Source organism: Juglans regia, chromosome 13 (assembly GCF_001411555.2).
Source record: "Juglans regia cultivar Chandler chromosome 13, Walnut 2.0, whole genome shotgun sequence".
Lineage (NCBI taxonomy): Eukaryota > Viridiplantae > Streptophyta > Magnoliopsida > Fagales > Juglandaceae > Juglans > Juglans regia.
Genome location: NC_049913.1, coordinates 11,560,778 through 11,584,081, shown reverse-complemented (window position 1 = coordinate 11,584,081; position 23,304 = coordinate 11,560,778). Strand labels below are relative to the sequence as shown.

Below are 23,304 nucleotides of genomic sequence, written 5' to 3'. Positions count from 1 at the left end.
CAATTGAGTCAACATGATGTGGACTCTAGTCTCCTACTTTTACATGTTCCAATCATACAACGTTATGCTGGGAAAAAGGGAAGTAAAACATAGAATTATAAGGTTAATAAAACTCATAAGTTGCCTTTTGCTTAAGAAATTATTAGAATCATCTGCAGAGTCAGCATGTATGACGACACCTTCAACATTGCTGACATGACAAGATTTGATTCATAAAAAAGAGTGCAAGAAAAGGAACTGCTCTTAGAAGCCATGTAAAAAAGAACTATGAAAACAGGGCTAGGGTACATCTTAAACGTCACTATCACTATCATACAAGCGTGGGTGCAGCACTCATAATGTATCAACAAATATCATAATAAGATTAACATTATTAATGTCTCGCAGGAACATGTCATGAATAGAACTAACTCATTACCATCTTTAACTTCCTGCACTCACAGAACTCCGTTTCCGGGAGCATATGCATACACCAGAGTACTCTTTTGACCACGCGGAGATGTAGGTGATTTTCTTTAAGAATAACCCAAAAATGGCTCTCCAGAACTAGAAGTCAATTGGAAAGCCATTCCCAAAAGACACTCAACCTTGAATCACCACACGGGATGATGCTCAGGGAGTGTTCCAACCAAACTTGAGATAATTGCGACACTCATCCCACAATGATTGCCATCGTCACGAGTCTCTTTCAGACTGACTACAACTCATCTTGACATTGAAGCAATGCTTCCTGATACATTATCAGAATGAGGAAAAAATTTCTGAGCATCAATTCACTGAGGAGAATATAACAATTATAAGGTTTTGAAATATCATTCTCTGACCTGTCCACTTTTTCCAGTTTCCAGTTCATTTGAGGAAAAGAGAATAATAAGTTACAACTCTCAAAGATATTAAAACAGACATTATTTGTATTCTTTCATTGAAAACTGAAAGAAATCTCACCAATGCCATGTGCTTAATGTTTCAGTGGAGAACGTATTGCCACTCAGTCAATTCATTGTTTCTTCAGAACATACATTCCATCTCTTAGTTCCAACTTCTCTTCAGAAACTAGACCAGATAAGAAGCTCTGAAGCTGTTGTAATGTTTTATCATATTGGGGATCAGCTACACAAAACATCTGCAGCAATGCGTTAAAATAATAATAATTATTACTTTTTTATCAATCACGTTATTAGTACCTAAATCAAAATTATGGGACAAGTAAAATTACCTTGAGAGTATTATGAATGCGATCTAGTCCCATGCTTCCAAAATTTGTGAGCATCCCCATGATAAATTTCTGGAACCAAAAGCCAATCAGAGTTATAAATGGAACAAGATGACACATGATAAATTTCATTTAGGAGCATTAATTCATTACATATTCAGTTTCATTCTAATACCTCTTTACTTGACTAGGGCTTGCCAATACTGACATAGTTATTAACATTTCCCAGAAGCAAACATTTGTCCCTCAAACATTCACATTTTTAGTGGCTTTTTTTCCCTTATTGGGAAAGCTAGTTCAAGGACTACTATTAAACAAAGTTATGGTCATGAACAACTATGAATGTGTCAGCAAAATCTGGAAGCTTATAATAAGCTAAAGCTAAAGGGTTGTTTAAGGATAGCTATTGGCTGAGTGAAGTGAGAGAGTCCTCTCGCTTCTTTTTTTTCCTTGTGGGATTAATATTTATGCTTGACCTTATGAGCTAGAGTAGCTTTTAATTAGTCTTTAGCCCAAGATGAAATGATAGACCCAATTCAAAATACATAAGAACAAACGTCCTCGAAAGCAAGTTCTAGAGTCCCAATAGTTTGGAATTTACATAAGACACACTTGGAATCTGACAGACAATGGACCAGTTCTAAATAACCCATCAATCCATTGATGAGTATTTTGAAGTACAAAAAAAAGCTTCAGTTCGCATCACATACCTCATACACAGTCATTTCCTTGCGTATTTGATCCTCAGCAGAGGCCACAGATCTCTCTCCCTCCTCATCACCTACTAGAAGCTCCTCACAACTCCCACTATCTCCACCATTGTTACTAGTTTCAACCATTCCTTCCATCAGTGTAAATACATGGTCACTAGACTCTGCCCCAAGTGATTCTGCAAGGATTCCCTGATCACAAGAAGGGAGGTAAATACAATTAGTTTTCCTCGACTCCAGCTCTTGAAGACCTTCATATATTAAAACCTCAATTACTAAAACTCTACCTGATCGAATAGTTTTAGCCAGTGATTGCAAATAAAAGACAATGTTGACTTCACAATAATTTCACAAACCATACAATTCAAATTGACCATGAAGCCAATTAAAATAAGATTGGTGCCATTGTTCGTATAGCATGGAAAATTATGAGCCAAAGGAAAATTTCCCAACAGTAAATATCATATATGGCAGTGTTTGGCTACCCATATTCAGTGTCCAACACTAACTGATCGTTCAACAAAACAAATCGCTGAAATTGGTCATGTTTGCTCAGCACTGAGCCAGGAGTTTCCATTTTAAATTTATCTTGTATCAAACAATAAATGCTGATAAATAAAAATTATCAGATACCTTGTTTATCCAAAAATTTATTCTTCGATTGAGTACATCTACAGGTATCCCAATAGCAGCTGCTAGATTTTGAGAGGTCCAACTGAAAGTGGGAAATATAAATGTGGTTGCACTACAGATGAATGAGATATAACGCTTACAGATAATTCCCATGGTTACCTTGTTTGCTCTTGGAATTGCATAATAATCGCTGCATGTATAGGAGCCACAGTGAACTGCACTGCCCTATCTTCAAATTGCAACTCCAGCTGCACATCCACAATAAAAATATGTAAATACTATTTGAGTGTTTAAGTAGAAGAAAAGGAAATCTGGACCATTTTTGCTTGTTTAAGCACTGGAGAAAAGCAAATAAGTTAAAAGACATACATAGACATCAAAATAGAGCATTAAGTGGCATTTTCTATGTTTTTAAGTGCCTAACCTTGACAGTCCCCAGATTTTTCTTCCAAAGAAGCTTACGAGGGGTTTTGATTTCATTAAACCTCTTTGCATAATCAGAGAGCAGCTTGTCAACAGGCTCGGGGACATTAAGGGTTTCATCCTGAAATTTGTCTTCAATATTAATAGACAAACAAGATTTCTTACTATAAAACAATCAAATTGTTAAACAAAAGATATTTGATCAAAGTATATACGTTGATAACAAGGGCCATAGATATAAGGTATGTATCACATGGTGCTTTCCTTTCACTTCTCTCACCAGAAAGGAGTAAACACGTACATCATGCAGACAGTAGAAAGAATACGTGTGATTGCAGAGATGTAAAATCTCCTCTCATCTTGAGATAGCTTGCCAAGGAATTTTTTTTACAAGTAACAAAAATTCATTAAAAACCAAAGGTGAGTATCCAAGTACACAAGAAATATATAAGAGAACAAACTATACAAAGGAAGAGAGAAAAAACCACCGTGATTGCAGAGATGTAAAATCTCCTCTCATCTTGAGAAAGCTTGCCAAGGAATATTTTTTTACAAGCAACAAAAATTCATTAAAAACCAAAGGTGAGTTTCCAAGTACACAAGAAACATACAAGAGAACATACTATACAAAGGAAAAGAGAAAAAACCACCAAACTAAGCACTAAACCCACCTATTGGCATATCACCATGTAAACTACCATACATTTTCCAACGATCACAATTCAAATGGCTGATATTACTATAGCAATGTTTTCTAATACCTGGATTGGGGGCCAGAAATTTGAGGATATGATTGTAGCATCAAGAAGATCCATGGACACTGCATTATCCCCCAGCTCAGCCCCTAAGAATAAATTCACCCAAGGTAACTTCAAAAGTTTTCAATGCACGAGTAAATAGATGTAAAATGCTAGGATGCCTTTTGGAAAATAATACCCAAGTAGCCCCAAATATTATATATATATATATATATATATCTATATATTAAATGATGGGAGAACCACCCCACAGCAGAGCCCTTAGGACTCACCCATGGAACCTAAACCCCCGGGGAGACTAGCACAACAACCCACCACCATGGCCTCCCTCTTAAAAAAACAAACTATGATAATGTGGTGCACACCAAGTTTGATTGGGACTCACCCATTTTATACATAGTTGGGGGCATTTAGCAACAACTTTTGAGACTACTCAATAGAAAAAAAAAAAAAAAATCCATTTTCATAGTTAGTAAATTTCTTTAAATGATTTGGATAGAGAAAATATCTTGGAATGTGAATAAAACTTGGTGTAGTGTCTCCCTATCATAGTTGATCCCATTTTTTAATCCAAAAGCTACCTGTTTGAGATGGCTGAGTAATGGTTGCTTTTATATTTGTGTTTGTCCTCTTTGAATCTATCAGGTCATTGAGCATTATTTCACATTTCTGCATGCTGCTCTCTCCAAAATGAATCTACAAGGTGACAGCCCAAAATCAATCATGGAGAGAAATTTTATCCCACAAAAAAAGAACAGATATCAGCTTCAACCAGGGGACTAGTGGAACAGAACCCAAGCTTCAATAAATAAACCACCTGCCTTGAGGAGTTCTAAAGTACGTATCTCTGAGTCAATGTCATAATCAGATTTGTTGAGAAGCTTTTCTGCCAGCATAACACGATATTCATTGACTAGTTGGTCCTTTGAACCAATTATGCCAACAATCATCCCAAGTATGTCAACCTTCCTCCGGTTCCTACTACCTTTCAATGGGTCAGCTTCTACAGGATCAGGCTCCCATCTGAAAGAGCAGAACTCATGGGGACATATATCAGCCGATTAACATGGCGAGCTGAAGGTTACAACTAAAATAAATATCATCCACAGCCATGAGCACATGAACATACCGTGCAGCATCAATCCATGCTTGCTTGTCATCGGTGATGAAATCATCATCAACGCCACTATTCTCTTGACTTTCTTCATCTCTATTTAATTCTTCAAGAAGGCTATCCCCAGTGTTTCCAGATACATTTGGATTTCCACCACCACTCCCATCAGTAAGCATTGTCACAATACATTTTATGGTATCTTTCCTTCCCCTTAAATAATCTCTTATAGGTTCACCAACTGCTTCAAGAAAAACACCTGCTGGGTCTATTGTCCGTAGTGCTTTAATGGATGAAACATATTGATGCAATATATCATTGGTTGAGGCACCAGCAGTTAGCAAGCGATATCTTAGTGCTGAGATAAATGATTCAACAAGCTTAGAATGTTGTCCAGTATATTCAAGGCATTGTTTTAAATCTTCAATAGCGGGAGAGCTGCAAAATTTATCACAAAACATTTATTAGTTTGTGATACCAAAATCATTAGTTTCAATTCCATGACAGAAAATATTTGCGGTAAAGCAATTGCAATTTCCAGAAAAAAATGATAATGCAATTTAAAGGAGCACACGGGGTGAACTTTTGAATCCCAGACTACCACATCAACCCTTTAGATGGGCCATATTGGGATTCTGGTTTTTTCTTTCCGAAAAAAGATGATATATTTCATTAGTTTTCATTGGAAATGAATGCCATTTCCAGTTGCCTCTTCTTTTTTCTGCCGCGAGGGGGGGAAACTTCATATCCATAAACTTTGGCACCTAAGTTCAACTCTAGAGACTTTAAACAATAGGAGAGATATAGAAAAAAGAAAAGCCGCTTCAGCCAATGAGAATAGTATAACGTGTTGTGTAATTGATGAGGCCATAATCAATTGTAATGTAATCTTCTGTTAGCATAGCATAGATCTTCCAGTTTCTTTTCTTCTCAACCACTGTATGTTTCCTAACAAACATTATGGTATCAGATTACAACATTTTTTTTTTCTAAGATTGCGTGTCTCAGTATTTGTTACTTAACATGTTTAATTAATTTAAATTTTAAATAGGTAATATATATCTTCTCCACAAATACAAAATTACATATGCCAATGGATATATATTTTTTTTTTATCTGTAAACAATTTTTTATTGATCAAAAGAGTAGGCAAGAGCCCCAGTATACCGGCCATATACAAGAGCAATGCCTAAGCATGCTAGTTTAGTGATACAAGGCATTCATGGATGGTCATGCCATGAAAATCAATTACAATCAACCAATGGAGTAAAGTATTGGACAGAATTGAACCTGATATATGCAATCATTTTGACACATATTTGATTCGAAGATAAATTGGCAATTATTAAGAAACTCTATCACATAAACAATGAGTCACATGGTAAAGTATCCCCCTTCGGTAATTTAAAAGAAACTCTATCACATCAGCACGTGTCACAAATATCCCCCCTTTCATAGTAAAGTATCCCCCTTCGGTAAATTAAAAGAAACTCTATCACATCAGCACGTGTCACAAATATCCCCCCTTTCATAGTAAAGTATCCCCCTTCGGTAATTTAAAAGAAACTCTATCACATCAGCATGAGTCACAAATATCCCCCCTTTACCAGTCCAACAATTTTACAACAAAGATTTTAAGTTGGAAAACAGCATTAAGACAGCAACAGTTAGAATCTTTCCGGCACTTAAGTGATTGTATCAAACACCCACACATTTCATTATCCGTTTGATCGAGAGATAGCACAACACCAAATGTGCTGCAGTTCTCAATAGCTTCCATACAAACCTCAATTCTCTTTTCCATTTTAAGATTTGAGTTTAGAGCAACTATTCACCCACTAAAACTATCACACTTACTTCTACAATAGGTCACCCACTAAAACTATCACACTTACTTCTACAATAGGAACAAAGGAAAGACCAGATCAAGACTATACAATGAATTACCTGTCCGGATAATCCACAATTATCTCAAAAAGCTTGGCTATTCTTAAATCTTGCAATGTCTCATAAGCAAAATATTCAAGCCGTAACTGCCATCTAACAAGTCCTTCAGAAGGAGTATCAATTCCAGGATAGCAAGAGGAAGGACGTGAAGCCAAAGGTGATTTTAGGCCAGATGAAGGACTTTCATAACTAACAGAATCACCAAGATAAGCAAGAAGTGCACGCAAGAACTGGAGAGGCACAGCCTGGGTGATATGCCTCCAAGTAAAAGGAGTCATTTATTAGTAGCATAATAATATATACCTAAGCAGAATAAGTGCAAAACATGGCATGAAAAACCATGTCCAAGTTAACAAGCAGGAAAGAAAAACCATATTAAGTTTATAACAGTTTGTTCATAGCATTGATTCTGTGCAGAAAGAAATTTTGGGTAATTACAGCAATTCCTCTGGTCTAATTAAACAGCAGCTAATGCAAAGAGAAAGCAGATTTTAAATCACATATAACTCTCTATGTTATTTAAAATTATTTCTTCAATACTATGTTTTTTTGGACAGCCACGATAGATTTTATGATTTTCTTGCATCTTTTTCTATTTCCAGTTAGGTGTTTCTTTTGTATACATCTGTACTTGGGCTATTCCTTCTGAGTTCTAGGTGTTTCTTTTGTGGACAATGCTAGGGTGCACACCAAACGTGCACCCCAAATACGCACACTAGTGCAAATGGTTTTTTCTATTTCTTTTAAGTATTTTTTAAACATCCTTAACTATTAAGAAAAAAAAAAAAAATTAAAATATATGAGTAGGCACATTTGGTGGGCACATTTGGGAGTCATACTAGCACTTTCCTTCTCTTTGTATGCATCTTGTATACTTGGGCTATTCCTTCCGAGTTCTTTGATAATTTCTCAATAACATATCAAAACAAAAAGAAATATATATCTCAGATTTTAATGAAACATGTACTCCTCTTACAATGCCCTCAGATGGGTTAGGAGAAGTGAATTCAAAATTTGGAAAAAAAAAAGTGATTTCAAATTTGGAAAAAAGAAAAGAAAAGATAGGTTCAAATTCATATGCAATATAGGGTGTCAATATTAGTTATGGAAAGTTCCATCCATTTTGTGATAACCTAAAAAGGAAAGCATTTCATCTATTGTAGGATGAATGCAGCAATACGATTCTGCACACATACTTGTGATAACCAAATAGGTAATTTATATCAAAGACTGGAATATAAATATTAAATATACACCAAACAACATGCTATGCTCAGCTGATACCACTATATGACCTTAGAGAATTGGTCAAAGACCTTCTCAACAATAGACAAGAAAACAGCCACCATATGGAATGCACCTGTAAAGCCAAAGCCATAACTAAAAAAAACCAGACTTATGAAAGCCAATGTACTATGCAAATAAAAACATCTCGGATAGATAAAATATTGACAAGTTAAGACACCAGGGACTATACAAATAATTGTTGGAAGAAAGATAGAAAGAGAGAAGGTTACACAAACAAGAAAATAACCTGTATCCACCCTTTAATGGACTCCAAGACCGAACTTCTGTAATCATCGCCAGCTAGATTATGTACTTTAGCCTGCCATGCACACAGGATATTTAGATAAGACCCAAAGATAAAACTGCATATACAGAAAATACGGCGCGGTTCTTGCATATAATAGATATTGGAAAAGAGTCTGTCCAACAAGATATTGGAAAAGAAAAGGAAAAAACAACCAAAACATGGAGGTGAAAAGAAATAAGCTGGGCTACCTACGGCAGAAATGGAGCCCGTACTCACCTTTAGAAGTAGAAAGATAGCAGAAGCATAGGCATCCTCAGTCATGGATGTAAATCCAAGACTTCTAAGATCACGAACAACCTTCCCAATGTTCTTCACCAATTTATTGTTCTCTGAGAACCTGACTTGGTGACAGCTTTCATCAATCTCCATCCTACCAGTCCGGTAGGATATTTTGCTTTTTTCATCTAAATCCATGTCATCTTTCTCTTGAGATTCATTTTCATCATCAATTTCTCCTGCCATGATTGTACTTAACTCCTCCAACCTTCCCTTAAAATAGCAGTGGAGTATCTCTAAGAACATTCAAGAGTTTAAAAAATGGAAGTTACTATTGGAGCATTGGTAGAGAAAAAGAAAGGGATAATACTGCAGCTACGCATGGAGTGGTCAAACTGCCACACAACACAAAGCTTTTAGGAAAGACAGCAGATAATCAATTAAATCAAATAAAGTGCATTTTTTTTTTTACTCCTACATCACAACTACTCTGCAGGTTTTCATATGGCCCGTTCGGAATGGTGGAGATCTGAGAGGTGGCGGATATACAAACCATACACCTAAAAGAACAATCCATAACATGCTGAATCGAGAGAAGGCAGGCTACCCAATCTGTATGTAGCTTCTTGTTGAGTTCAGCTACACTTTGCTAATGTATCTCCATAAAATGTCAGTGCCATTCTGATTTTTCCACAGAAACAAAACGGAGGAAAATTACAAGAACTAAACGTTGCAATCTGGTAGGATTCATCTCCTAAATAGCTCCAATCATATAGCTCACAGGTACACAATGTGTTGGAAAGAAAAAAATACGGGGGGTGGGAGCTAGGTTTGGGGGAAGATCCAGAATATAACAAAATAATGAAGATTTGATGTTATCAATCATACTATCAACTTCTATTCTTCTATAACAAGCAATCAGATGAAATGTCTTCATTTATATGGTTACTGCCGTACCAAGATCAATGCAATACCCAAAACTAACAGATAGGACCCCCAACATTTTATTTAATGCACCAAGAGGGAATTTATAGCATCCATTACCCAAAATCTTAATCTTTATCATTAGGTAGAGGAGCTAAAAACCAAAACAGACTTAGATGAAGACTGCTTATGATCAACAAAAAATGATCCCATGTTTAGCCAACACAAATTCAACAAATGCTCAACGTTCGAGGACGTTAATAATTGTTCACAGCAATTAATCAATATGTTTCATAAATTATGTACCATTAAAATGCCGAGGAATGCTAGCCATAAGCACCGAAGACACAAGTAATTGATATATAGAGAAGAGATGATCTCTCTCCGAATTGGAAGGGTGCCTTCCCTCTGATATCTGATCGTTGTAGGATTGCAAAGCGTGAACCAGCATCAGCAAGCACTTCTCCTGGTATTGCTTTTCCAAAGATATCTCTTCCAGAGCTATGCACAATACTTGCTGGACTTCAACCTCGCATATCTGCGTTTAAAGATTGCGTGAAATAAGAACTTCTTCCGATGCAATTACGTCGTGCTTATCTTGAACTCCAATTCATAAAATAACTAATCAACAAATATAAATGTTTGAGAGGTAGAAGCTTAGTTTATATACGGGGTGCTTATTTTTTGACAGAATAGCAACATTGCTATAAGCATCAAAATGCCGCCAAAACTTGGATGCTCCATTCTTCTCGAAAGTTTCCTGCACGATTGTTAGGATGCATAGAGAGTCATCCCAGAATCGAAGTAATTCAATTTTCACAAGGGAAGTCTAAACAGTGCCCCAAATTGAGAAATGATATACCTCAAGTGCCCGAAGAAAGTGGTCTCGGACCAGAGAGTGGAGGCCATGCTTACAGAGGCTCTGGACGTGAGCGACGAAGTCGGGGCCCACGGAGAGGTCTCCGGCGCCTTTGAGAAGGGCTTCGGTGGTGGCACAGAAGCCGCTATAGCTCTCAACGATCTCTTGGATCGAATCGTCTCTGAGAGTGTCCAGAATCCCTAGATTACAGACTACGGACGTGGGTTCCTTCTCAGTCGCTGCCATCGCTGTCTCTGCTAGAGAGAGTGAGAGTGCTGAGTGAGTGAGCGAGCGAGTGGGAGAAACCAGAGATTTTCTTTATCGGTGGTTTTTGGGTTTGCCGCCAGTCTTCGAGATTGAAACTAGAAGGGAAATAGAGTGAAGGACGGCGCGTGTCTATTTCAACAAGAAATTTATTTATTTATTAACAGCAACAAGTGAAAGCTTGTGTCTATTTCTCCTAGGCGCGTGTAAAAGACGCTAGACTCCAAAACGACAATGAAGTAAATGTCGTTTTTCTTCCAAAAACAGAGGATAGTCGATAACCTCGGTGCGCTGCATCTCTTTTGTGTACATCTGCGGGGCGGGGGAACGATGAAAGCGAGCCAAGGGCAGGAACATGAGCCGGCCCTCATCAAGATCTTGCTGACTTCACTCTCGGCCATGGTGGCCGAGACCACTACCTTCCCTATAGATCTGACCAAGACCAGGCTTCAGCTCCAAGGCGAGTCGCTCTCCTCCTCGACTCGCCCAACCAACGGGTTCCGGGTCGCCTCGGAGATTGTCCGCGAGCAAGGTCCTCTGGGGCTCTACAAGGGCCTCTCCCCGGCTATTCTCAGGCACCTCTTCTACACGCCCATCCGGATCTTAGGCTACGAGCACTTCAGGAATGTCGTCAGTGCTGATGCTGGATCACTTTCTCTATCCGCAAAGGCTCTCGTCGGCGGCATCTCCGGTGTCATGGCTCAGGTAAGAGGCCCTCTTAGTTTTGATTCTCAGATTTCGTTCGAATTTGTGAGGCATTGTTGTTCTTCTTTAAAATAATTTTTTCGTGTGTAGAATTAATAGGTAATTGGGAAGTGCAACCAATTGATTTATGATACGCACCTAATTCCATCACAAAAATAAAAATTGGAAAGGAAGTCGCCCACTACTTTAGAAACGAAGAAATAAGTAGGCTTTGTCATCATTAAAATTGCCCACGAAAATTAACTCAAAACCAAAGAGTTTCGAAAGCTGCGAGTGGGTAGTGGTTTCTAGAAAGAATGCATGACGATGCCCTCTGAAGGTGCCAAGAGAGCTGTCCAAATGACTGAAGAAGTGACAAGTGTAACACTTGATAGCAGGTGTTTGGGTGACTAGAAAATATACGAGAAAATATAAGAAAATTACTCATTTCGAGGGGAGCACCTCAATTGAAGAAAAAAAGAAGATGATAAGAGAAGGAGAAGTAACATTTTATTAACTTTTCTGAATAGGTCATTTTGGTAGCTACATGAACATATATGCTAGAATCTTGCTAAACATCTGGACAAGGCCTCAGCCTTGATAAAACATGACCCAAAACTAATAATTAATGGACTGGATAAAAAAAAAATAACAAGCTAACGGCCCATCTACTCTATGGCCCACTTCCTTACATAACATGAAGGAAAACAACAAGTAATAGGCCCAAACTGGCCCATGGCCCATGTATACTGTTCCTGGACTGTGACAAACCATCCCCCATAGAAGCACTTTGTCTACAAGGTGTGGTCATGATTGTCCCACCACCTCAGTCAAAAACGAAAATTTTCTTTATACCAACAGTCACTTCCCGTTTCACAATAATGACCCCATCAATGGGTATGATCCATCCCAAGCATTTTATCGAACATCTCTCGGGCAAGATCTACTCTAGCTCTTTCATGATTGCCACTCATCCGTATTTCCACATCACTCACTGAAGTGGACCCAAACATGTCTGCTCCACTTGCAAGCTGGGGAAAATTGGCATTCGATTGACCAAGGAGACATACAACCTGATCTGGTCACAAAGATAAAGAGACACATTAATGGGCCTGAGTGGCTCAAAATCAATTGTGACCTTCTTCTCCTTTCCATCTTCAGTTACAATTGTTCCAGTATAAAGCACAAAATTTTTCTGCAATGAATCTTCCTTAATAATTCTAAGGTAGTCTTTAATAACACAAGCAATCCTTTGCAAAAGCTTCAAGATGAGAGAAAGTGACATGTTAACTCTTGTAATTGCAACAAATAGCAATCCAACGACCTTAAATTCCTTAGTTGGAGGGTGTGTAGCCCATGAGGCCAAGACAAAATATTGCAGCACTAATTACACAATCAGTTTCCACCAATAGAGGAATGTTTATAGAAATCAAAAGCCACCACATAGTGTCTACAGTATATGCCAGTTTCGTTATCAGGACACTCCAAGAGAGCAAATCTCTTATCGGCATTACCTCTAACAATTGCGGTGCAGGGTGAATTGCCTCTTCCATGTGGAGCACGAAGACAAGATTATGCTCATGTGCTAATTTCTTCAGCAGATATCCAACAGAAGTCATTAATGCATGTCCCTGGGAAGTACCTTTTTCAACTGATGTCTCGAGGAGTTCATCTGGGTCATATGTATTTCCAGTAACAAAAGGGCCAAGAAAAGCAATCAACTTCTCAGGGCTCCCAATTTCTTCAATTGATGCCTTGGATTCGTTGGTCAAGCATATCAAAGGTGAAGCCACTACCGGGATTTTTCCTTGTTTCTCATCTTCAAATTTCATCTCCACCCAAGGCTCTAAACATTTTGGTTGGCCGTAATTACCACCTCCTCCAAGGATTGGTGTAACCAATGATGATATCGAATCAACTATAAGCAGCCGCACTTGGCAATCTCCTTTTTGCATCTAAGATCTCAGATTGACTTCTAGCTGCGTTTTACTAGACGATGAAGCCCCAACGAGTTCAGTTCACTGTCCCATGTGTAATCCACCTTGAAGTAAAAGATCAATCCCTTCACAACCAGTGGATAACACATGTTTTTCGGTTGAGCATCTTCCAACAGCTCCACACCATTCAACCACGACTAATGTTGACCATCAAGGATAGAGAGGACTTGGGTAATGCCTTGCTTTAATCTCTCGGATGTCGATTTTTGCTCTGCAAAAGCAACCAATACATGGAGGTCATGCAAGAGTAATTCCTCCTCTGTAAATCCGACCGAAATCTCATATTGAAGAATTGTAAAGTTTTGGAGCATTAGGCGTATGTTCTCGGTTTCTTTGCTCCCGCCCTCCACGTTAACGGCCAACTCGGATTGGTGTCGCTGACGACTCGTCTCTGGACGTGTAAATAGCTGTGATATGGTCCCCTTCTTGTTCGATTCTCCATCCGATTGAGTCGGTGTCTTCATGAAAGACACCTCTTGTGCTTCGAAACCGTTAATCCCTTCAGTTCCATTATCTTCAAAGTCCGACTCATTAGCTTTCACTGGAACCAACCTTATCTTCGTGGAAACCTCATTGCTCTCAGGATCAACCATGTATTTCATTGCATAAACTCTGCAGGCTATAAACGACGCAACCCTTGGCCAACTTCAGAAATCGATGTTCCGGCGGGCATGCTCGGCGTGGCCTTTGAAGATGCTTAGTGGGCATAGAGAGATCTCGGTTTCTGATGGTGGAGAGGGATGTTTTGTCAGGGGTGTGAGTGAACGAACCGATTGTCGTGGAGAGTTGACCACCTCTTTTGAACACAACGGGGATACCGGGCTCACTGGGTGCGATAGATGGTAGGGGCGGGTTTTCTTTTTCTGTGCTGTGAGACTGATTGAGGAGGGGGTTTGAGATATTCAGGGATGTTGGAGAGAAGGTGTAATCCAGAAATGGGGGCAGAAAAAAAAATGGTGCTCATGGGAAAGAAAAAAGGAGGGTGAGGACAGAAAATTTTCGGAATGGAGACATTGAAAATCGCTACCACCAGGATCAAACTCCCTAATCTGAAAATTTGAGTGTGAAATTTGAGGCTATAGCCGCAGTAATGTTGTATTCCAGCCTGGAGAAATCCCCAAAACCACACATCTCATCTTCCTCTCTCGCCCTTCTCCGACTCTATCCCTGATTTTGGAAATGCCAATTTCAAAATCGGGTCTGGAGATGTCGAAGTCACCTTCCATAGTCACTGCATCTTCCTCTTGTAATTGGTTGAAGATTTCCTGAAACTTGCTAGCAAATTTGTCAAGAGATTGTTGAAATACTTGGTGTATTTTGTCCCGGCGCTCCCGAAAATCATTCAAATGTTGATGTATAATGTCTAAGCGTTGAAGATTTTGTTCCAGTAGCTCTTTGGTATTAAGGATGAGATAATATTTTCCATTTTCACGGATTGATGAACCCGATGCCAAGGAAAGATTGGTTTTGGATGCCATGGAAAGATTGGTCCTAGATGCCACTTGTAACACACCTGATAGTAGGTGTTTGGGTGATTAGAAAATATACGAGAAAATATAAGAAAATTACTCAATTCGAGGGGAGCACCTCCATTGAAGAAAAGAAGATGATAAGAGAAGGAGAAGTAACATTTGCATTAACTTTTCTGAATAGGTCATTTCAGTAGCTACAGTGAACATATATGCTAGAATCTTGCCAAACATCTGGAAAGGGCCTCAGCCTTGATAAAACATGATCCAAAACTAATAACTAATGGACTGGATAAAAAGAAATAACAAGCTAACGGCCTAGCTACTCTATGGCCCACTTCCTTACTTAACATAAAGGAAAACAACAAGTAAAGTAATAGGCCCAAATTGGCCCATGGCCCATATATACTGTTCCTGGACTGTGACAACAAGAATTTGTTTCTTATTAGAAATATTTCAAGAATTTTGGTTTACTTCGGGGGAAATCAGAAAACGCAGGTTAACATTAACCCGTCCAGGAAATCAAATGAATTCGATTTTGCACAAAAAGTTTATTAGGATTTACCCGGTACCTCGTTTTGGTGTGAGGGGTCATGTATGCAGGTTTACTCCCGAGGTGAGTTTGAAGGCCCTTGCCTTTGTGAGGTTTCACGTCATCCAAAATAAAATAAAACAACACTCTGAGGGTCATATAATTAGCCCAACTAGTTTCAAATGCATGTCAAGTGGGATCCAGGCCTACTGGATTCTCCCTTTCTTTTGACAATTTATCCTCTTTTCAACATTTTTATTAACAAATTAATGTCATGGTCGAGGTAAGTTGACTAATAATAACTCCTAGGAGCAGATGATTTCTACCCACTTAATTCAGTTAACCCATTGCTAATCCACACAATAATTGTTGAAAAACAACATAAATCGACAACTTACTACTAATAAATATGTGACTTTAAGTGTATTTACCATGATTATTGACCATTACCTGTGGTTGTATACAATTGACCAAGTTGGTTGTTACTTGTTATGTTTCTCTGTACGTCGCATGGTGATCTTTGTGGTGCTTCAATTAGATATTACACATCTTACAAGAAATTAAAAAAGAAAAAAGAAAATCTGGCATCATTTGAGTATAGTTGATATATTTGGGGTTCATTTTTTTTAAGATGATAAGGTATTACTCAGCATTCCTTTTGAGGTTGAAAGGAAAAGCTGATTCCCTTCATTGGTTCCAAGGAGGATGTCAACCGACTAAAAAGTTAGCCTGATTAAGTGGGAGCAAGCTCGGCCATTTGTTTTTTTCCCTCTTTATGGGATATAAAACTTCTTTGACCCTCCAAATGAATGTATTTCTGTTAAAAACTGGGTCAGAATTTTTCTTTTAAAAAATTATTGTCGTCCTCATTATTGAGGCAACTTGAATTAACGTTGACTAGAAGGTTTTAGGCTTCTTTAATTGTTTAAAGAAGTAGATTCATTTAGCCTCGTTTGGTTACACAAATGAGAGGAGAAAGTTGAATAAAATATTATTAGAATATAATTTTTTAATATGATTTTTGTTTTGAGATTTGAAAAAGTTGAATTATTTATTATATTTTATGTGGAAGTTTGAAAAAATTATAATGATTATATGAGATAAGATGTGAGTCTCGTCTCTCAAACCAAACGAGGCCTGGAAAAGTTGTAAGAGTCCACTATAGCTTACTGCTAATTCTTGTGTTGATGAATGTATGTGTCTAGTTACATAATTGTGCTAGTTGCCAAATGGTAGTATCCCACGAGCAGATCTTGGCTCATGTAACACCCTCTTTCTCAATAAGGTCATTTTAAAAAATTTCAAGGATCGGAGTGTTGCTATTGACATTGACTTCAAAATTTTCTTCTTAACAAAGTGCCAGATAAAAAGATTCTTTATAATAAATAAAATCATTCAAAATGTTAAAATTACAAGAGACTGTGGGATTTTAAATTTTTCAAACTTTGTATTGTAAAAGTCATAACTAAAAAATTTGTATATGATCTAAGCCTCTGTCACACCCCCCTGAGCCAAGTCCTGTTCGTCCTGCAGCTCCATATTCATAAAGATGCTCACTTGGGGTGATTTAAAAAATAAAACAAAACTAAAATGAATCGAAAACTCAGTAAGAAACCTATCATAACATAAACATAATAAATATAAGGTTTTTCAAGATTGAGAAAATTAAAACCATGACTTATCATACGTATATAACATGCATGACTTGTCTTGATATATTTGAATTATCTGACTGATACGGCTAGCCACCACACTTAACATTGTGTGCAAACGTTGTGCACTGGTCCCACATCCTGTGGCCACAAGGTGAATCACTGATCTGATAGTAATATATTGTGGTGGACCACGCTTGAGTCTGTAGCTTGCACATCCACTCTGACTGCATTGGTACCATGCATCTAAATGACTATCTTGTTAATTTGATCTTTATCTTACACTTAATCTTATGAAAGTTTACATATTTTATGTAACGTGAGATGTATGACATATATAATACGTACATAACTATAACATGCGGAATTAAACATGATCATAAATTATGATGAATGTCATGCTTGTAGATATCATGACATATATGGTACATAAAATTGGCTTCCAAAGAACTGTCTGTAATAATAATCTATCTAACTAGTTAATGTATGTTATTTGTAATTTTATGGTCAAGCTACTTACCTCGAGCGCTAATTCAATATTTTTAGCACGTAAACGATCACCTATAAAAATAGGCACTTGCATCAATTTTCAATTGCACGTAAATCTCTAATTAAGCACGTACTATGTAATTAAAATCTAAAATATTAAAATAAACTATATTTCCTAAAAACCTAAAATTCTCATTTTAACTCTAAAAGTATCTTCACTCCCCTAATAGTTGATATCTAAGTAATTTTTTCAAATGGTCATGTGAATAAACCCTAACAATATTTCCATATCTAAATGTATATTTTCAGCCTAAGGTCAACACTAATTGGGCAGGAGTATTTTTGTTATCTCGCTTGAAACACATCACATGTTATATAGCCTTACAGTGAGTAGTGGAGCTTTGGCCGTGTGCATCCAATGAGGATGGGCGGTGACTGAAGGTGAGGGCATGATGGTGGTTCATGGTGGCTCAAGGCTAGAAAGGCTAGGCGCTGGCTAGAGAGAGAAATAGGAGAGAGAGATTAATCGAGAGAGGGAGAGAGAGAGAAAGTATGCGTCGGTTTCGACTAGTTTCTTCAGTGCACTCCTGTTGGTCATATGAGGGAGGCCTAAGTTGGGTGAAGGTTGTTCATGGGGGCAACCTAGGCAGAGGAGCTGAATACATTATACGATGTTGATGGCTGGTCTGAACGTGGTTCCTCTATTTCAGTGATGTAAAACAGTGGTATCTCACGTCCTATGGTGGTGTCGTGTTGATCCTCCTCTTGGCGATGCTGGCATGGTTGTAGCGGTGTGGAAGGGCGGCTCATTGGTCTTCGTGCAGTTGGTGTTCCAGCATGCAAGTTGGCATGGGGTGGAACAGAGGTGGCTGTTCGTGATTGCTGCGGTGTGGAGGTTGGTTGGCTCACAGTAATCGTGGGCTTGTTGCATCATGTTGCATATGCTGCAACTTAAGACAAAAGATCATGTCGTTGGTTTGCGTGGACTCAATGGCTTGCTTTGTTTTCAGGTGGCTAAAACAAGGGGCGTTCGTGCATGGCTGTGGCTCACGGAGGGGCTTTGGGCTTACGATGATCTTCCGCTTGGTTGCTGGTGCGGTGGGTCTTAGACTAGTTCTCCTCCAAACTGAGGTTGGCGTGTGGTGAACTAGGCGAGGTGCTGTGTGTGGCTTGTCGTGGTGTGGTTCACGTGTTGCCATGAGAGGTGTTGCGGAGGAAGAGTATATGTTTTGCGGCAACCCTAGGTTCATGGGAAAGATGGCAACGTGCATCCGAGGGGTTGTTTGTGGGCTTTGGTCCAAAGGGCTGTAGTGGCTGGAAGAGAGAGAGAGTTTGAGAATTTATGTTCATACATGGCAGCCATAGTTTTGCAAGGGGATGAACGCACGTAACGGATAGAAGAGCAAAGGCTAGAAAAGACAAGAACCATGATATATAGCAGCCTAGCTATATTAGGAAGGAAGAGTCTTGTGTGCATGGGTTTCTACGCGGGTTGGGTATCTCATTTGGGCTTGGGCCATCCACGTGGGTTCAACTAAAATCCAGGGCTTGCCGATAATTTTATGAGCTAGGTCACTTAATAACCCTAATGTGCCGATCTTAAATTCTAATATATGCTCAACTTGTCCAATAATACTCACCTAGTTATTGAGTCCAATAAAAATCTCATAATCCCTTTAAATAAATCTTGGGCCCATGACCTTTTCAAAATAATCCAATAAATCTCGTTTGGGTTTTCCAAGAATATTAGCCTATAAATATCATCCCAAAATAATTCACTAAGGGTACGTTTGGTTACTAAATTCATCTCAATTCATCATTACAACTTTTTCAAATTCAAACACAAAATATAATAAACAATTCAACTTTTTCAAATTTTAAAATAATAATAATATTAAAAAATAATATTCTAACAATATTTTATCATCTTAACTCAACTCAACTCAACTCAGTTTAACATTCAAACGCAGCCTAAACCTTAACGGCCTTAAAATAAACTTTTTGTGCTCTCGGGCTTAATTAAAATCCTTGACCAACATGAGTTGCAGCTGTGTGGAAGATGACTCCCATTTTTCTACTTTGGTCCATTTGGAGGGAAATGAATGACCTAAATTTTGAGGATCAAGAGCTCTCTTTTAAGAGTTTTTTCTAAAAGATTTTATTTGTGGGCCATTGTTATAGAATTTAATGGTTTCAACTTTCATGATTTCCTTGTATCCGTTTCTAGTTCCTAACTAGGTGTAATCGCACGTATAGTTCATGTGTACTTGGGTTTTGCATATTTCAATATCAATAAAATATTTTCTTATAAAAAAAAATAAAAAATCTCTAGCTGACCTTAATAATTATTGCTCGTGAGATTATCCAAAAGGGTCGATTAAACCTAATTTAGAACCAATAAAATTATCCATATTATATCCTAATAATATTGAATCGGGTCGTTACAACTTAACAAGGAAAAGTCTCGTGGATCTTTTTGTTTAATACATTACATATATGCTACATATAGTTGGGAATGCGTAAGTGCCATGCAATCGTTTTGAAAAAAGTAGAATCCATTATTAAAAAATTAGTTTTTATTTTTATTTTTTCATGTGGGTTCCGTATTTACTCATTTTTTTTAAAGAGATTGCGCGGCGCTTGTACATTCATTGTAAATATTATTTCTCTTGTTTGATACATAATGGCACTTTTCTATTTCCATTAGTAGTGCAGGTGGTGGCAAGCCCTGCCGACCTTGTTAAGGTGCGGATGCAAGCAGATGGTCGTATGGTGAGCCAAGGTTTCCAACCTAGATACTCAGGGCCTTTTGATGCTTTAAACAAGATTATGCGCACCGAGGGCTTTAAAGGACTTTGGAAAGGAGTTTTCCCTAACGTACAAAGAGCATTTTTGGTGAATACGGGAGAACTAGCATGCTATGATCATGCTAAACGCTTTGTTATTCAAAATCGGATAGCTCGTGACAATATCTTTGCCCACACTCTTGCCTCTATTATGTCAGGTCTTTCGGCAACTGCTTTGAGTTGTCCAGCTGATGTAGTAAAGACAAGAATGATGAACCAGGCGGCAGGCAAGGAAGGGAAGATTATGTATACAAGCTCTTACGATTGTTTGGTGAAGACTGTTAGAATTGAAGGACTAAGAGCACTATGGAAGGGGTTCTTTCCAACATGGGCAAGGCTTGGTCCATGGCAATTTGTGTTTTGGGTCTCTTATGAGAAACTTCGACAAATTTCGGGGCTATCTTCCTTCTGATAAATTTTTGACCTGGACTCACGTTGCAACTTTTAAGATCCCCTAAATTACTGAAAACCAGCTTTCCCATGGATTCAATGGTTCGTATCATTCACTTGGTTGAAATTGTATCCGTTACATTGGATCACCAAAGATACATACAAGATCATTGGAAAATTAAGATTTTTTAAGTACTGCTATAAAAACATTGTTTAGCTGTTGATCAGAGTTTTGATGCTCTCTTAGCCTGTAATAATAACTAATATATTATAAGCTCGTGACATTAGATATTGCAAGCTGATCGACTTAATTTCATGTGTTGAAATCAAATTTATTCAACTGTAGAACACCTTCTCATAGGCAGGTCGATGATCTGCTAGACCGTGTTCGGTAATTTCATGATCTGCTTGGAATCTTCAGAGCAACTTTCCGGTCTCTTATAATGTCTTGAACACGTGAATGATCTTATTATGCGCGCAAAAGCAACCCGCGTACTTGCTGTGACTCAAACGGCCATCCCTGCTAGTCAGTCATAGTAATTAGAATATCATCATCTCCACATTACAAGAGAAACTTGGATTATTATTTCACAGGTAGCATGTACTTGACCCGGTCGATCTGTTAGGTATTGGAGCCATGCATGCATCGATGTTCCCATAGTTTTAGATCACATGATATTCTTGAAGGATAATGGAGACTTAGGAATGTTATTTGACTCATGTAGTCTGTACAGAAGGAGGTAAGAAAACAGATAGTGGTAGCATGATCTTTGTCTGATATATAGTTGAGTATCGGCCAATGATTCAATATATATAGTTGCAACATTTCCATCAAGAAATTGGATTTCGTCGATAGTTGTTTCATTTAGTATTGTATAATCAAGGTTTTCATTAAATTAAGGACATAAATATTAAGAGTAGTATTTTTCATCTCATTTGAGATAAGATGCAGAAAGGACATAAATATATCTACTGTGCATCCTACTACCCCACGGACTAGGGGTACGCCATTCGGCCGAAAGGCCATTGACAAGCTTCTCCTTAATTTGTTTCTAATAATTATTTTTGAAAAACACTATAGACACAAATGAACCTCACAAAAGAATCCAGCACATTGATGTCACGGTCTCCCCCCGCCCTTTTTTTCCCCCCCTTCTTTCTCCTCCTCTCTCGTGCCTCTCCCCTCCCTTCCTCCCCGTTTCCCTTTCCCTCTCTTTCTCTCCCCTCCCCGTAACCGCCATGGTGGTCAGGGATCACCTTAGGGTGGGCAGAAGTTGCCGACGGCACAAGCGATCATGCATGGACAAGGAACAATTTATTTAGGCTCGGTTTGTTTAGTGAAATCATCTCGTCTCATCTCATGATCATTACAACTTTCTCAAACTTTCAAACAAAATATAATAAAGAATTTAACTTTTTCAAATAAAAAATAAAAAAATATTAAAAAATTATATTCTAACAATATTTTTTTCAATTTTCATCTCATCTCACTATTTAATCCAGACCTTAATATATGCACGGACAATTAATTACTGTAAAAAGTTATTTTTTATCCGTGCATCATTGGCGACGTACTGTGCAAAGTAATGTACTTTGTGTTTTGCTACTTGCGTGTGACAATATAGCATACGGATCAATAAAAGTAATAAGTAATGCTAGAAACACAAAGGAATCCCAGAAAGAGATTACACACACTGATGTGACCCACTACCAATGTGCCACGTCTTTTTTTTTTTTTTCCTTTCCCCTCCCCCTCTCCCTGTGCCTCACCCCTCCTCCCCTTTCCCTTGTCTGCGATGTCTGCCTCCTATTGTTAGCCACTCAAGCCGGGACCACCCCGGCCACGACACAGTGCACAAAACGTGCACGACAAGCTCAGTGCACTATCGTGAGTTCCCATGTCCCCGCCGGCGGCTTCTGCCCACCCTGAGGTGGTCCCCGACCACCATGGCTAGCACGTGGAGGGGAGAGAAAGAGGGGGAAATGGGGAGAAGGGGAGGGGAGAGGCATAGGGCTGAAAAGTGGGGGGGGGAACAACCGACCAACCGGTCGATGGGGAGGAGGAAAACCGGCCGTATCGACTCTGACATTTCTCGGTCGGCATTCGGCTCCCCTGTCAGCGATATGCTTCTTAAGAGAATAGAGAGAGAGAGAGAGTTGCAGAAGGGAGAAAGGGAGAGAGAGAGAGAGAGAGAGAGAGAGAGAGAGAGAGAGAGAGAGAGAGAGAGAGAGAGGTTGAGATTTGAATCAGGAAGAAGGTTGGGGAAGAAGAAGATCCATCTCGAAAAGATGATGTTTAAGTGAAACGGCTTCATTTGATACCTATTTTTTTCTCATACGTTTTTAATAAAACGACATGTTTGGTTTAATACTAAACGGCGTCGTTTTCATTGTGTTGTATACTTAAGGTGTAAAATGACGCCGTTCTACTTAAACTTAAGTGGAATGACGTCGTTTTGATTATGGTATATTAAAAAAAATAGTTTTACCTCTTTGGTTGGTTCAACAATCTGGTCCAACTTCAAACTGGGACCGAACTGTTGAATGTAGGTTCCTTCTGTTTGCCACCGCACGCCGATCGGTTTTCCACCGA

At 38.5% G+C, this 23,304-nt stretch overlaps 2 protein-coding genes across 5 annotated transcripts; one reads left to right on the top strand and one right to left on the bottom strand.

The window, feature by feature from the left end:
- Nucleotides 1-280: 280 nt before the first annotated feature.
- LOC109012996 (anaphase-promoting complex subunit 2) lies at nt 281-10,749 on the bottom strand. Of its 4 annotated transcripts, XM_018994892.2 has the most exons (18): nt 10,392-10,744; nt 10,200-10,289; nt 9,836-10,067; nt 8,606-8,901; nt 8,330-8,401; nt 6,796-7,040; nt 4,867-5,286; nt 4,559-4,760; nt 4,319-4,433; nt 3,741-3,823; nt 2,981-3,100; nt 2,716-2,804; nt 2,557-2,638; nt 1,924-2,115; nt 1,217-1,285; nt 946-1,123; nt 825-831; nt 281-730 (listed from the first exon to the last, which is right to left on the bottom strand). In XM_018994892.2, the coding sequence occupies exons 1-16, from the start codon at nt 10,632-10,634 to the stop codon at nt 998-1,000; spliced, it is 2,676 nt and encodes an 891-aa protein (XP_018850437.2). In that variant the 5' UTR covers nt 10,635-10,744; the 3' UTR covers nt 281-730; nt 825-831; nt 946-997. The 4 variants fall into 4 exon arrangements, with proteins under 4 accessions (XP_018850437.2, XP_018850436.2, XP_018850438.2 ...); XM_018994891.2 differs by lacking the exon at nt 825-831 and having other exon boundaries at nt 10,392-10,743; XM_018994893.2 differs by lacking the exons at nt 825-831; nt 10,200-10,289.
- Nucleotides 10,750-10,838: 89 nt separating this feature from the next.
- Nucleotides 10,839-21,027, top strand: LOC109012998 (mitochondrial uncoupling protein 3). The gene is made up of 2 exons (XM_018994894.2): nt 10,839-11,357; nt 20,191-21,027. The coding sequence occupies exons 1-2, from the start codon at nt 10,896-10,898 to the stop codon at nt 20,731-20,733; spliced, it is 1,005 nt and encodes a 334-aa protein (XP_018850439.2). The 5' UTR covers nt 10,839-10,895; the 3' UTR covers nt 20,734-21,027.
- Nucleotides 21,028-23,304: the final 2,277 nt, after the last annotated feature.

Excerpts from the sequence above, each read along its gene's own strand:
- LOC109012996 (XM_018994892.2), bottom strand. The coding sequence starts at position 10,634 with ATGGCAGCGACTGAGAAGGAACCCACGTCCGTAGTCTGTAATCTAGGG. Across the intron at positions 10,290-10,391 it reads ACTTTCTTCGGGCACTTGAG|GAAACTTTCGAGAAGAATGG; the intron begins GTATATCATTTC and ends ACAATCGTGCAG. Across the intron at positions 1,124-1,216 it reads GCATTCATAATACTCTCAAG|ATGTTTTGTGTAGCTGATCC; the intron begins GTAATTTTACTT and ends GCATTGCTGCAG.
- LOC109012998 (XM_018994894.2), top strand. The coding sequence starts at position 10,896 with ATGTCGTTTTTCTTCCAAAAACAGAGGATAGTCGATAACCTCGGTGCG. Across the intron at positions 11,358-20,190 it reads TCTCCGGTGTCATGGCTCAG|GTGGTGGCAAGCCCTGCCGA; the intron begins GTAAGAGGCCCT and ends TTAGTAGTGCAG.